General features: G+C 37.0%; 2 protein-coding genes across 3 annotated transcripts in view; both read left to right on the top strand.

Annotated features, from left to right (window-relative positions):
- Positions 1–1,272: 1,272 nt before the first annotated feature.
- Positions 1,273–15,612, top strand: part of LOC128885528 (RNA-binding protein MEX3B) — a 288,649-nt gene continuing 274,309 nt past the window's right edge. The window contains exon 1 of the mRNA XM_054139616.1: positions 1,273–1,282. The gene's annotated coding sequence lies outside the window, so the exon portion shown is untranslated. The remainder of the gene's footprint in view (positions 1,283–15,612) is intronic.
- On the top strand, positions 7,068–13,959 carry LOC128885521 (large proline-rich protein BAG6). 2 transcript variants are annotated; one of them, XM_054139604.1, is made up of 12 exons: positions 7,068–7,337; positions 7,415–7,507; positions 8,660–8,780; positions 8,854–9,057; positions 9,141–9,336; positions 9,477–9,586; positions 9,684–9,831; positions 9,910–10,033; positions 10,122–10,316; positions 10,389–12,140; positions 12,211–12,318; positions 12,403–13,959. In XM_054139604.1, exons 2-12 carry the CDS (start codon positions 7,445–7,447, stop codon positions 12,823–12,825), a joined length of 3,444 nt encoding a protein of 1,147 aa, XP_053995579.1. In that variant the 5' UTR covers positions 7,068–7,337; positions 7,415–7,444; the 3' UTR covers positions 12,826–13,959. The 2 variants fall into 2 exon arrangements, with proteins under 2 accessions (XP_053995579.1, XP_053995580.1); XM_054139605.1 differs by having other exon boundaries at positions 7,076–7,138.

Genomic DNA, 15,612 nt, shown 5'->3' on the forward strand with positions numbered 1-15,612 from the left:
ATTGACCGCAGCGTTCGATTAAATCGAAATGCTTGAGCGAGCGAGACGAAAAGCAGTTTACTCGGTTCACTCGTTAATTTTATGACTGACATTAGTTATGGGATCATCGAAATCGTAAATGCTCTTTCAACGCTCCCTTTCGCCCGTTGTAAACTGATATCGATTTATTACCGACCTCGACGATCGGACGATTCTTCTTGGTTCATTGAAGCAAAAGCAGATATTTTACGATCCGTACGCCACGTTACCACAGACTGGTGTCTATGAATTCTAAGCGTCTTATATAGTCACGGATTTCCGCGACGATTGAAGAAGGATACTTGAGGAACTTATGCTCCGTGAATATTATTAATCTTGGTCGCCGTAGTCGAGTAAAACGTTGCATTCTAAATGTAAAATGTTTCGCTAAGATTCGAACCATCGTCGATACGTTAAACGACACTTTTAAAGTACAATTTTAGCCACAGAAATTAGTTACTGCTAAATAATAATTGGCTTATTTAAATGCGGTGCGTAATCACTTTTAAGAAGATTTGGAAGATGTTCTTTAATGGGAACAGGTGGTGTTTCAAAAAGTTTCGTCCTAGGCTACTCCTAGTGGTTTTCTAACTTTTCGAAAGGCTCTCTCCCTCTACTAAAAGAAAAAGAAAGTGAAGAATTTCTGCTTCCAGAATTTACAAACGAAGAATTTCTACTGTTTATTTATTAATCACTAAAAGTAAGGGTACCTCGATTGCAAGAATTGAAATTGTTCTGCGTATACAATAAACGCATGGTTGTAACGAAGAAACCTTGTCTTTCCTCGACACAAGCATTAACCAACATCATTTTCATATCATTACTGTTCCGCGGATGCCGTGACGGCGTCGAGCTCGATCTATCAACCGAAGACGTTAAATGGATCTTGCCTTGACCACAAAGACGAACGGGAACACTTCGAGAAGTTACGCGGAATGTAGGACGAAACGACGAAGAAAAAAGGAAGAAAGATTATGCGTTTCGTAACTGATAACTGGTATCTTTAATTTCGTTGCACTGATCGTCCTGTTCGCTTTAATTATTTATTATTTTATAAATAGTTGAACAGAATCATTACCAACTGGATATCATGTGATACCAGTGGTCAAGCTAGATCATTCATTCCTGCGCCAAGATCTTAGTGCTTCGAAACTTAAATCTTCAGTGGGATAAAGAGAAATTTTAGTAAAAAAAAAATGGCTCAAACATCCATCAATCTTCAACGACTTCTAAACTACGACTTACAAGTCGCGCGTATCAACTCGTATACTAACAATCTAATAATTAAAACACGAAGTGACTCATTGGTACCAATTTGAATACGCAAGCAAACCAGCAGAATTATCAGCCCCTGGAGAACAACCTCGTAAAGGGCTTCCATCCATCCGACTGTTTTATGCGAATCCATCATTCCGCGTATCGTTCGTTTCGGCGCGTTCCGGGGACAGGTTTGACGCGCGATAATCGAACTATATCCCGCACGGGAATTATATCATCGTCGATGACGAAGACGACGCGTTTCGATTCGCGGGAACGGCATGCCTGCGGACGCGGATGACGATTCTCTTCACGAGAACCGCTTTGTTCCGAAACGCGATGCGCGCCGGTGGAAACCGGTCATTTTACCACGTACCGGTGGCGTGCAAACGGAACGAGGACAAATCGGCGTGCCCCGCCTCCCCGCGGGTGGCAAATTTGGGATCCGTGACCGCTCTTAATATCGCGGGGGATTGGGGCAAGGGAGTAACAAGGCACGAGCTGGTGCGCGGAATGACTAAAACTCCATGTGTTGGTTAACGAATGCGAGAATGCGGCCTGGCGCCAACGCACACGCACGCATCGGACGTGTCACGCAGTCTTCGCTACCGGCCTCGGTATATTGGTTTATCCCTCCCTTCCAGCTTCCCTGGATCCCCTTGTTGCATAGCTTCGAGACATGCACGCGAACTCCTCGTTTTCTTCGTCGTCAGAGAGGAACGACGCGAACGAAGAAAAGAGGACGGGAAAGGTGGCAGCAGCCAGTAGCGGTTTAGAGTATACAGAAGGCGTTAAGGTAGCGCCGGATAAGTCAAAGCCTCTTCGACCTTTCGAATTCTTGTAAGTCACAGCTGCCCGTGACTAACTATTTATTCGCGACCTTCTGGACCCTTGCTCTCGACCAACGAGCTGCCCCTCTGTTAAAGGGGCACGATCACTCAGAAACTTTGAAATTTTCGAATTTTTTTTACGTTTTCTTAAGGTACGATGGTAGAAATATTCCTTTGTGGCCAACTTTTTATTTGCAACGTTCTCCATCCTTGTTTTTGGCCAGCTAGATGCCCTTCCGTTAAAAAGGGCACGACCGGTCAGAAATCTTGAAATTTTCGACTCCCTTTTATATTTTCTTGAAGTGTACGACAGTAATAATAATTCTTGAAAATTTCAAGCGATTTAGAGTATACAGAAGGCCAAGATATTCAACTTTGTACATACAGTCAGTTCCATAAATATTCGTACCCCCAATGCTTATTGAGGAAACTTGTTTAAATTAAATGGCAGGTTTGATGTTTCCAAGTGTATGTTTGTATAAATATGTTGATGTACATATAAATATATACATAAATATATACATACATGTAAATATATACATAAATATATACATAAATATATACATAAATATATACATAAATATATACATAAATATATACATGCATATAGATATATACATAAACACATACATACATATAAATATATACATGTCAAAACTATTATTTTATTTAGTCAAACTTCAATAGACGTAGAGAATATGAATATTTATGGGATTGACTGTAGGCCACTCCAAGCTGATCTAAACTGGACTTGAAATTTTGAGCCCCGTGTATTCAGATCCGTGAATGGTCACAGGTGATGAAAGTGATCCCGAGTACGAAAACAACTACGAATTAAAGCGGCGTTTAGAATACCATTATTTAAAAAATTATTATTCATGAAAAATGTCCAGGTCCGAGTACGACTGTGCTCGTAAGCGATCAGCAAAATGTTAATTGTTCGTCTCATTAACTGGAGGAGATCTCGAGTAGCGTAACGGGGAATAGGTAAATCAAGTGGCGGTTAATTCAAGTGGTCGATCGCAACTGGCGTTTCAATTCAAGTATCAATCGAGATAAACACTTTCTCGTGTACACACTACGAACGATCATCCTGACGACGATACTGTCGTCCGTCTTATTCATTTCCTTTCTGCGACTGTCCTCGTATGTTTCGCATTCTTAGCGCTCCGTTTTCTTTCTTTTACTTGTTCGTCCTGTCGTTATTGCGAAGAGCGGTAAAGCTCGCGCCGCTAAAGTAAGTTAAGTACCTACTAACGGACAAGACTGCGAGGCATGCTAAATCGAGATAGCTACATCATTACGAAGCTGCAACTCCGACTGGCGCCTCTACTTCTTGCCCCATATGGCCAACGTGTAAACCTTACTTTTTCTGGCGTTACACTGATACCAGAAGGGTTCGAGAAAGAAGCGACGAGCTAAAGTGTGCCCAAATTTCATTGGTCGCGTTTCTACGATGTGTTTTCAACACGAATGCGTGTCCATTCATTTTGAAGAAGGAAAGGAGATGCTCTGTCTATCCAACTATTTTTATATTTCATGTTACGATATGTATTCTTCAAATATATTTCACCAATTTTATCATACGCTATAGTATTAGGTTGTCCGAAAAGTTTCTTTCGCTTTATTAATAAGTAATACATGCACGATATTCTATGTTTTATGTAACATTACTGAACTGTGCACGATTCATTTTTCTCCATTACTGTTACAACATGAATATCTCTGAAATTAGATTATCTATTTATATAGACACGACCGCATAAAATAATTGAGTGCAACTCGCGAAAGAAACTTTCGAGACAACCTAATATATTATCCATCTCCACCCCTTTTCTGTGGAGAAATTTATGATTCCGCGTTTGTAAGAGTCCTCGTCGAGTTAATAACCATCCGAACAGCGGATAGACGACGATCGCCGTAAATCGAACGAACTCGACATCTCTATGCACTAACCTCGTCGATAAACTAATTATCCGTCTCCTTATTCTCATGTAAACGAGGAACGGTAGCCTGGGCACACAGCGTCGAGATTTTTGAGAAACGTTGAGAACCCCTGGCTGTGTGTGTTTACGATGGGATTTAAAGAAGCATCTCTCTTATCTTCGTCCGACACGGCCACGGGTGAATCTCTTGGTTTTTCAGTTCTATCGGTCTTATTGGGCCTTTTTCTGCTCGGACGCCGGAGCGCCGGGACCCGCTACGGTACGAGACGGGACGCGCCGTCACTTCCTGCATACAAAACTGAAGCGCCATTAACATTCTTCTGCAGTCCACGATCGGCCGCATTATCTTCTACCGATATAAGTACGTACACGTGCATACGCATACAAAGGAACGCGTGTACTCGCATACCCGCGTGGCTCAGTCGATGCCCTAATATGAATAATGCGATCGGCCTGCCATGAGTCTTCTCCCGTTTCTCTTCTTCATCTTCTCGTGGATCACGCGATCTCCATGGGTAGATTGCTTGGATTTCGACGTCCTCGCGACGGTACCGCCTCAAATCATCGACGTCATCTACCAGAAAGTAACGTCGATTCCGCGACTCCGCTGCCACGCTCGGCGATTATCGAATCTCTCGATGTTTGTCGCTCTTCGACCTCGCCTCGATACCGAAATCGAAAAAAAGCTGGCAACGTTCTTGCAGAACTTTCACGGTGTTAGTGGGTATCAGTGCGGTAGTAGTATTAACGCGGCCGATCGTGGGGATGGTCGATTTTCTCGCTTTTAATGGGTCTGTTTGCTCGCAGACTTTCTGGATCAAATTTCGTACTTTTGTATTTGGATAATAAGTTGGTATTTGTTTTATGTTAAAGAGTCCTTTTTTCGAACCGTCAGGATTTATTGTTTACTCGTATATAGCATCCGGTGATCAATTGTAAGATACTGATGGCGTTTATTGTTGACGGTCAATCTGTTAACAGTTAATGCTTCTGACTGAAACTTTCAATACTATTAACATGAGATTACTCTCTCTTGTAAAAATATTAGAACGAATGAAAGTGTATTCAACTGTGTTCCACTTTTAAGTTTCTTTTATTTCTTATTTACATTTGGCTATAAAGTCTATTATAATCCTCTTTAGGAATAAGCATCGCCGATGTCAATAAACAAGTCAACATTTACCGTAAAGTGATTTCGACTTAATGAGTGAGATTAGAACTACGTCGTTCCTATTGACTAAGATTATCATTTTCATTCTTCGATAAATGTAATAGTGACTGCTCTTGAGACTGAACTACTATAGCTCGAAACATGGAGAAATTAAAAACAAACGGGGGTGTCGCATTTTTTCTGATAACAATATTTCTTCAACCTGCATTCAGTAAGAATTTTGCAAATATTCCTTGCAAGACTCTGTCGATACAAAATACAACGACGATATAGCGATATCGATCTTTTCTTCGCTCGTCTTAACCTTTATATACTGCTCAATGTTGACAGAGATTTAAAATTTAGATTCGAATATTATTTGAATATCATCATCGTGTGAATAGTATAATAATGTCTCGGGACATACGAATACCATATGTTTACGTAACTCGTATACTCTAGAATTCAATGTAGTATCCGCGGCTCCCATACCTAAGAATGAGACAAACAACAACACGAATCGTAGGGTAGAGGACTAGCGTAGGTAAAGCGGTCGACTGTGGATCCGAGGATCGTGGGTTCGAATCTTTATGCCTTATTGTTTTTCGTTTAGACTTCTACATAAAATATAATATATCTCATATATGTATACATATGTATATACATATATAACAAGCCCTCGATAGAACGACAGATTTCTCCCTTGATATAACAGCACGATCATTCCCACCTCCAATCAATAACTATCGCGTCTTTGATGACTCGTTTGAATAGCAGCTGAATAATGAAACATTAGTCACCCATCAGGAATGATAATTGAAATTTGTTGAGTTCATGCATTCCTCTGGAATATGAAGAACATTTACTAAATACATCTAAGATACATGCATTTATACAAAAAACAATATAAATATTATTATATCATTTAAAGAAATTAGAAGCTTCACGCCACACCAATTCCGCGAAGGCACTCTATTGATAACATCGTCATTTCATAACCACTCATGCGATCTGTCACGTACGGATTACACATATCGGAATTGACTGTTACACAATTAGTTGCACATAATGAAATAACAATTATTCTTATCTCGGTGTGGTCCAATTTAGCGACTTGTGTTGAAATTAATTTTGGATAACGAAATAATTGATGAAATAATTCAATTATTGATTCAAGGATCGAATCAATAACGTATTTGACGCGACATACAATTGACTGCGAGTGAATACAGATCGAATAATTTAAATTTTCAAATATATTCAAAGATTCCCACCTATTTAAAGTCACCTTCGCACGTGAAAACAAGATAAATAAAACATAAAAAGAAAATGTTCTTTCCATATTAAAATATGTGTTCTACGTACACATACATTTTTTCATATACGATCAATTAACTAATAATTATTTTAATTCGCTACTTCAAATTAATGAATTCTAATTATCGATTTATCTTTCGTCGTTTGTTTGTTCAGTAACGCCATCTAATGGACATAGCAAGAACTTCGACATCGCAGATATTACATGACGATGAAGCAGACTAATACAGCTCTGTTTGTTTCTCTCTTCAAATTATAAACTTGTGACAACATTTGATAGCAACTGAATGATATCGAATAATGTAATTTCTTTTCTATCGGTTTCAGCTTACAGACAAACATGTGTCTAAAGTATGTATTTTATTTTGTTATTTTAATAAATAACAAACAAACATCAACATCAACAAACAACAAACATCAACACCAACATCATAATCCAGTTCGTGAAATATAAATCTCGTTCAATTTACGAATCTATCTTACATTTTATCCATGGTCTTGTTCCGTTTAGGGAATAATTTCGTCGATGAGTTGGCACTGGCTGTAGTGTCGCGGATAAAGCGAGAATTCTGGGTAAAATAACGTTTGTCGTGTCGGCTGTCGCTTGTAAAATTTCATCGGTGGGTTCATTACAAAATACGATTACAACGATAAAGTCGGAGCGATAGAATTTTATTACGTAATTTCTTCATATCGTCGGACAAATTCGCGTTCAAATCAAATATTTTCGTGCGTTCTAGCGTCGTGCATTTCTCTTGCTTTACTATTTAGCTCGTTGATAACCGAGTGTCGTTTGCAGTCTTGTACCTGCGTGCTTGCGTGAGTGTAGCAAGACGATTCCGTATTACGCACCTCCTCCCGTTTTAATACTATTCCTCGTTTTCCTGTGATTTTAGCTGTGCCGTGCCATTTAAGGCCAATCCACGATGATTGACCTCACGGTAAAGACTTTGGATTCGCAAAACCATGCTTTTTCATTGGAAGACGACGTAAGTATTTTTTTTCTCTTTTTTCGGACAACAAATCCTTATTCTACATATTTACCAGTTCAACGACGTTATTTCCTACAATACTCTCGATGGCGTCTCACCAATTGATATTACTATTTTTAATCGCATATCTTATACTGTGTATTTTAGAAACCATTGGCTTCCAATATAGCACGTTCCGTATTGACGAATCATTTGCAATACTCGTATATTATCGTTAGATGTGTACAGTATGGCAGTCTTGCAGTTTATTCCTTAATGATTCCAATATCTACAATTAAACAAACATATTTATGTATTTGACATATTCGCAATCTTGTATAATGTTACAACACTTTCTCCATTTTACTTTTGTAATTAGATTATTGTTTTAATATTAGATTTGCACATAACTCCTGTCTCTGGAATCCTTTTGAAATGTAAAATAACATATATTAAATAAATTCATAGGTATTTAGAGTTCTCCCAAGCAAAACATTTCATATGTTTTTGATCTTTATGTTTTAATCCTCATCAATACACTTTACATGTATGTAATGATTATTGTAGTATGACATGAATTATTATATCCATTTGATCCTTTAATTTGCATGTAAATATATAAAAATTATATACTGTCAAATAAATTGCTATTGTCTTACCATTTCCTCTTCCCACTGTGACTTTCCTTTTTAATTAACATTTGTATTTTTAAAATATTCACGCTTACACATAAGATGATTACACACAAAACAATGAAGTTTTATGCAAAAGTACACCATTTTTATAATAAATTTTCAATACAAATAATCCTGTTTCTAAAAGGAATCTGCATTAAATAAGAATATAATTATAAGAAGCCTGGCTAAAGATACAATGTTATAACTACTTGAAGAACCTTGTATTTAAATGTAACCATTTGTGTAACAAAGTTTAATTTTGATACAAGATATTAGAATAAATGGACAGAACTTTCTATCGAATATAGATACTTAAAGTATAAACATATGATGCAATAATGATAGTTAGTAGGAAACATTATGGGTAGTAGTATAAGGCATAAGAAACAAGATGAAATTGTTTGATATTGATTTGTTATTAATAAATTATTTACATATAGCAGACTACTAATGATTATAAATAAAAAAATTTTCATTGCATTTCTTTTTAAAGCAAATTACAGTAAGAGGCTTCAAAGAACATATAGCAGAGTCAGTATCAGTACCAGCAGATTCACAAAGACTTATTTATTGTGGTAGAGTTCTTCAAGATGACAAAAAGTTAAATGATTATGGTACGAAAATGTTTCTTAATCATTCACAATATACATTTGAAACTGTGTAATAAGTTAAATATTTATAATTTAGATGTTAATGGAAAAGTTATACATTTGGTGCAACGTGCACCACCTCAACCAGGTCAACAAGGAAATGATCATGGTTTTGAAAATCTTCAAGCATACTTGCCAAATCTTCAAAGATCACTCTCTCGAGTTATTCATGATCAAATGTATGGCAATGCTATGTATTTGGGTGCAATGGCAGTGCCAGCAGAAATTGTTGAAGGGCATGGTATAGTAATTAATTATTGTATGATATCATCTATATTTTTGAAAGTTTTTTTTCTAATATGCCTGATTTATTGTTTTCTATAGGATTGGCAGTACCTCAGTTGAGCAATAGTTTATCTAGCAGTCGTTTAAATTTGGCAAGACGAATGCTTCAACGTGCAAATGCACTTATAGAAAGACTTGATGATCCTGATTGTCCCCTTAACCCCACTACAGTTGAAAATAACCAACCACCAATAACTCCACAAGTGCAAGTTCAACAATTAGATGGAGAACAACTGTAAGTAAAGAAGCTAGATTTAATATTTCTTTAAAGATACGAAGAAAACGGAAAATTCAGTTTTAGTCAAGAACGTTTTACGAAATATAACATATTTTTCTAAAACGAATGTAAATTGATAAACTGTTTGTCCTTTTCAGTAACAATGAAGATAGAACAATTAGTGGTACCAGAATAACAGAAGCTACAGTAGCTGCGATTGCAGCTGCTTTGTCTACAGCTGGAGCAAACAATGTCACATTAGTTAGAGGTTTGTATACATAATAAAAAGTGCATAAAATGTACGAACAGAGATATGTAAATGTATCTCTACATATTTTTATATACAATTATAAATTATCGAATAGGAAATTTTGATGACGGCGTTGAAACAGTCCCACTTAGCGAGGCTAATGATGATAATCAATCAGATGCTCAACAACCACCACAACCATCGCAATCTGAACAACAAGGATCCACGTCGAATAACGATGCGCAATCTACCAGGCAATCCACGTAATGATCGCTTTATGCTTATCAGATAGCTTGTAATATAAGATAATGTTACATAATTCATGCATGTATTAATTTTAGACTTCCACGACCTCCACAAATGGCAGAATTATTGGAACTATTACTGAATGCCCAAGATAGTTTGCGACCATATATAGAACATTATCGACAACTTATGGTTGCCGACCGTTCTTTACCTCGAGGAGTAAGTACATGTTTTTTAATATGCAATGCAGGTATAAATCAATTTATTTTTAGAACCACTTGAAATAAAAAAAATCATTAACATCTAGGCAGGAGGTGTGGAAGAAAGTCAGAGAATAGTGGATGGTGTAAGCCAAAGCTTACACTACATATCTCATGCTTGTCATGCATTAAGCGATATTATTGTTGATATGACCCAGCAACCACCTAGAAATTTGCGATGTAGACCAATTATTATTCAACACTCGGCTATTTTACAGCCCGGTATACCAATACAGGTAGAGGTAAGGATTAGCAACCACGGTATTTAAATTTTGTTTGTGTAGTGAAATCATTTTATAGCGTATTTCTTCTAGGCACATATTAGTTTGCACGGCCGAAATGCGAATAACAATAATGGTGGCGAAGAGAACGCTGATTCAGCAAATACGGTTCCACAATCAGAATCAAACGAAGCTACTACCGAGGAAACTAATCAGCAACCGGGACACGAAGCTGCTTCTCAACAAACTGAGCAACAGCAAGAACAAACGCAATCTCCATTTGGTACAGTCTTCAATCTACCAAATAACGTGGAAGTATTAATGGAGGTTAGTCCTGAAAATAATATGGACGCTCCACCAGGAAATGAACAACCTCCAACTGGGGAAAATAATAATAATAACAATAACAATAATGGCGGAAGAGTAGGTGGTACTATCGGTTCATTCACATGGGGTTCAGCTCCACCCCCAGATTTTATACGTAACTTAATGCAAGCTGCTGGTTACATGGTACAAGGTGGTATTACTTCTACAACAATTACAACCCAGAATCCTCCAACTGGAGGACAACAGACAGTTACTTCATCACTTGATGGGAATACAAACGCTGGACAAAGTACGCAAGCACGAAGCAACGTTGGTACACATCCTACTACAGCAACGCAAACCAGGAGTACCTCGCGTCCGCATGTATTCCATCAACAGGCGCATTCTTTAGGTGTTGGTATGAGTATAGGCCAAGGACTTGACTTTGATCCATTTCTTCCTTGCAATTCACATCATGTCCGTCGAACGTCGACCACAACTTCTAGTACTGTCACTTCTACGCCGCAAGGAACCCGAACAGCTCGAACATCTACGCCCGAAACTCAGTCTCAACCGCAAACAGCAACAACCTCAACTACGACTAATAACACTAGCCCTACGAATACCACAGTTTTAATATCATCGCAAGAGCGTCCTGCTAGGAATTTAATCCGACAACTGTTACGGTCTTCAGGTCAGCCGTTAGGTAACATCGGTTTTGACATTAATAACCGTCGTATACTCGGAGACGATGCAAGGGCTAGCCAGATGGCTCGAAGTTTGGCTAACACGACTATGAGATTCAGAATTCCAGAATCTGTACATAACTCCACGCCATTTTTCACGTCGCAGAATCCAGAAAACGAAGAGAATTTTTTCATAAATTTGATTTCAGTAATCTCAGATAATATGAGTATACGAGATCTATCAAGATTACCAGTTGACAGTTTGGAACCAATTGTTCGTCAAAGATTGGCATTACAAGAATTCTTTCAAAATAATTTTCCAAATACTACAACAGAAACACTTCACGAACAAGTCACAGAACGACTGTTACCAAACCTAAGACCACATATACAAAGTTTCTTACCACAAGAAGAAACGGTGCCATTTCGTACTAGAAATGGTTCGCGTATCGATATTAACGCAACCATAGAAGCTTTGCTTCGCCGTTATATAAAATACTTTCTGTCATTTATTTTCGATTCTGATATCGACGATGAAAGATTCGGGGAAGAAACGCGCGAAGTTCTTCTTAGATTTTTAAAGAAGTCACTCGGTGTACTTCAATATGTCATTGGTTTTGGACCTGCGCTGGAGATTATATCACATTTTTTGAGTAAAATATTAGAGCTCTGTGATCCTGTGCTGCGTCGATGGATTAAGGCAGTATTTCTATCCCGTTGGAACATTATGATTCGATTCCCGGAACGGCGAACTCCTCCACTTTTAATATACAAGAATGAAACCACCACCCCACCAACAACGTTGCCTTCGGCCCCTGCGCATCAACGTTCGCAAACACAATCTGAAGTGGAGGTTAGTTATACATGTTATTGTTTACGCAGATCAAAAATGAAATAAATCGAACAACCTTGTATCGTTTCAGCATATGGAGACTGAAATTATTGAAGAGAGAACAAATTCTGAAGCATCTGCGCTCGATGACAGTGAAGAAATTCCAGAAAGATTTCCTGGTCAAGCAATATTACCTTCGGTAAATTTATAGATATTTATTTATTTATTCTTATAGATATTTATATCGTAAAAAACAAGCACATAAAAATTGGTTTTGTTTTAGGATTGGGTACCAATAATTGCTCAAGATGGAGTAAGGCAACGTCGCCAAGTGCAAACGCAGGAAATGGCGAATGGTGGAGTAGCAACATTTAGCGATGCCTATATAGGTACACTGCCTATCAAGCGGCGTAAACTTTACGAGCAACAGAAACCACAGTTATTAGTCAGCCCTACCCCCAATCATTCGGTAGTAGCAGCGTCTATGGAACGTTTAGTTCGAGAAGGTGTAACTCGAGCGGGTGTCGAAGAAGTTGACGGTGCTGCTGTCGCTGTAGCCGTAGATCCCGGTGTTAGACGCGCGTTTGGTCAGGCTATCAGGGAATGCTTGAACCCACGTAGATACGAAACCCCAGATTTTCCAGACCCCGTACGTTTCCCCAATGCAACTAAATATTTCGCAGATCAAGATAGACCACCAAAATAATAACTATAAGAAGGAAGCAATTTATAAGGGCTTAGAGTATTTATAAAGGAGAAACGAGGTAGCGTAACGAAGTAAGAAATTACAGCGACCAAGGAATATATTAAGATATATTCACAATCTGTAACCACGAATATTTTTAACAATTATAACTGTATAGGTCAGCCCAACTTAATCCAACTATTTCTTTTAAATTTAATATATCTTCAAACAATATCACACAGTGAAATATTGCGTAAATTACTATTTCGTTTAATCGGTATAGCGTGTAGATCGTGAGGTACGTCTAATTTTTCAATGTACAAATATGTTACATAATTGATATTGTACTTCTATGTTATTAAAAATTGCAGTATATCGGCTAACCTTGCTCTCTCCCGTTGTACTCTAAGCATAAATTGACCCCAATGCAACACTATACTAACACAATTCTTTCATATTAAAACGCGTTTTCTGTAGAATTATTGTTATGCAAATGAAGCGTATTCTTAATCAAACGACACACGTATAGGTACATCATACAGACGGTGATGTGTATCAATAATTATCATACTTCTAACCTATGCATATTCTACGCTATTCAAGTGTCGTCGATATTAAAATGATATTTTTAATATTTATTCTATTCGTTTAATACCGACGACACTGTTGATTGATATCAATTATAACAATTTATAGCCCAATATCTAATTTAAAAGAGAATAAATTGTACGTGGAGTCATCGGCGGTATTTAAAAGCGATTACTAGTTGCAATTCAATAAGTCCCACTGTAATCATGAATTATCTAAGACGATAGTTTGTATTCACGTAAGCTTTGTCGAATAACGCGTTATAAACTTTATTCAAATAACACGTCTTTGTAATTTATGTAGATAATTAATTTCAGTTATGCAGTGTCACGAAATAATTCAGAGAGGAACTTTTTATACGATTCATGGTATTCTGATATACATATATACTTTATGTACATGCAAAATAACACGCGAAATAATTTTAATTGTCTTGTAACTTTTAAATGACTAATAGCTTAATATAAGAACAAAAAGATGACGACAAATTACGTTCGCATTAATATTACAACCGTATATAAATATTTGATAGATCGTATATAATGTTAATAAAGTAATTGGAGTAATTTTATGTGATTATGATTTTGACTAGCTGCCATAACACATATTGTACTTGGTTCAATGAAGGAACTACCTATTGTTCATTTACCACACCCCGACATATCAACATCGCGTGACAAGGTTCTCGTGCAATAATCTATCTAGTTTACATTGTTAGTAAAACTATCAACTGTTGCATGCCTATTACAACATAGTATATCTTTAACAATAAAGGGAGAAGGGGAAAATCAATTTATCAATATAAATCATTCTCTATTTCTCTGCTTTGTTGTTCCATACTAATTATTCCTACCTAATTAAGCACTTAAACTCCAATATAAATAACCTTCCTATATAATGGATAATAAATATAATTAAAAAATTCTATAGTTAGAGTTCTTCTTCTGTATTACTTGCTTATAGAGATATCTGAATAGGATGTACGAAAATATGTTTCCTTTTTGTTGCAGTCATTTCAGAGATTTTCTGAAATGTAAAGAACCTATCTAATTAAAAAAAAAAAAAAGAACACGAAAGATTGTAATTTAACTTAGAGAATCATAATATCAATTGGCACTGAGTGGAGAAAAAAGACCGCGAGATAGAAATAGATAAGAAATAGATAACTAATTCGTTGAGAAATAGTCAGGATCTTATCAATGCCCTCAGGGTTTGTAACTATATGTTTGATTATAGTTACAGTACGGGCTCAGCAACCCCGAGGAACCCGAGCTATGGGGGGGCGCAGTGGACCCCAATTACTGGTATCCTTAATGGAAAAATTATAAAGGTATTTAAGTAAATGCAAATGCAACGTAATATAAAGCAAAAATTACATGAATGCAAAGAACAAAGAAATGCAAGACTAGTACATTTGGCATAATTTCGCACCCTCAGAAATAAGACTCACTCTTACCACGTCAATTTCCAACGAACGAGCAACGAGAAGTGAGGACTCGCGCCGCTAGGTGGAGACAACGATATTTCTCATTAAAGGTTGCATTTCAAATAGTTTCGTTGCTACATTGTCGAGGGTGAATTACGCAGAAATTGCAGCTTTGAAAGAAAAAAAATCAAAGGTACCAGATCAATGTTTCGTTTATTAATTAGCTTGTCACACTTTTTTGTTTATTTATTTATTTATTTACATACGAGCAAATCCATTATTATACAAATGTGTAAGGTTACAGGGTTGCCGTAGTTCATCGTTGCATATTGACACAAAAGTAACAACTCCTACTTGTTGATTATGTTTGTTAATATTGCGTTTACTTTTCTCCTGTTTCATTCAAAGCATTAGCATAATCGATTGAAAAAGTCCGTAAGAGACTCGAAACGTTCAATTTTCTAAAAAATTAGGTCATTATCCAAACATTTTCACCTACAGTGACTACATTATTCCTATTTCAGTAAGTCTAACGTTACTTTGTATTAAGTTTTTGATCGAGTCCTATAGAAATATCATCGATAGAGTATGGGAATCAGAATTCCAAACGTACGATGACTAAAAAGAGATAGAAAACCCTTTGTCCACCAAGTGCATGCAGGAATATCTCTTAGCCAACGTTACTTCTTTACTCAATTAATCTTACTCTACTTCTTTTAATATTTTACCATTACCAATGTTATAGAATGCATATACAGGGTGTCCCAAAAGTCGGGGAGGAGCCGGAAATGGGG

Source organism: Hylaeus anthracinus, unplaced genomic scaffold (assembly GCF_026225885.1).
Source record: "Hylaeus anthracinus isolate JK02 unplaced genomic scaffold, UHH_iyHylAnth1.0_haploid 11981, whole genome shotgun sequence".
In the NCBI taxonomy this organism is placed as follows: domain Eukaryota; kingdom Metazoa; phylum Arthropoda; class Insecta; order Hymenoptera; family Colletidae; genus Hylaeus; species Hylaeus anthracinus.

Bases quoted from the DNA above. Each gene is read 5' to 3' on its own strand.
- LOC128885521 (XM_054139604.1), top strand. From the start codon at position 7,445: ATGATTGACCTCACGGTAAAGACTTTGGATTCGCAAAACCATGCTTTT. The intron at 7,508-8,659 runs GTAAGTATTTTT...TTCTTTTTAAAG, and splicing joins CTTTTTCATTGGAAGACGAC to CAAATTACAGTAAGAGGCTT. The intron at 12,141-12,210 runs GTTAGTTATACA...GTATCGTTTCAG, and splicing joins AAACACAATCTGAAGTGGAG to CATATGGAGACTGAAATTAT.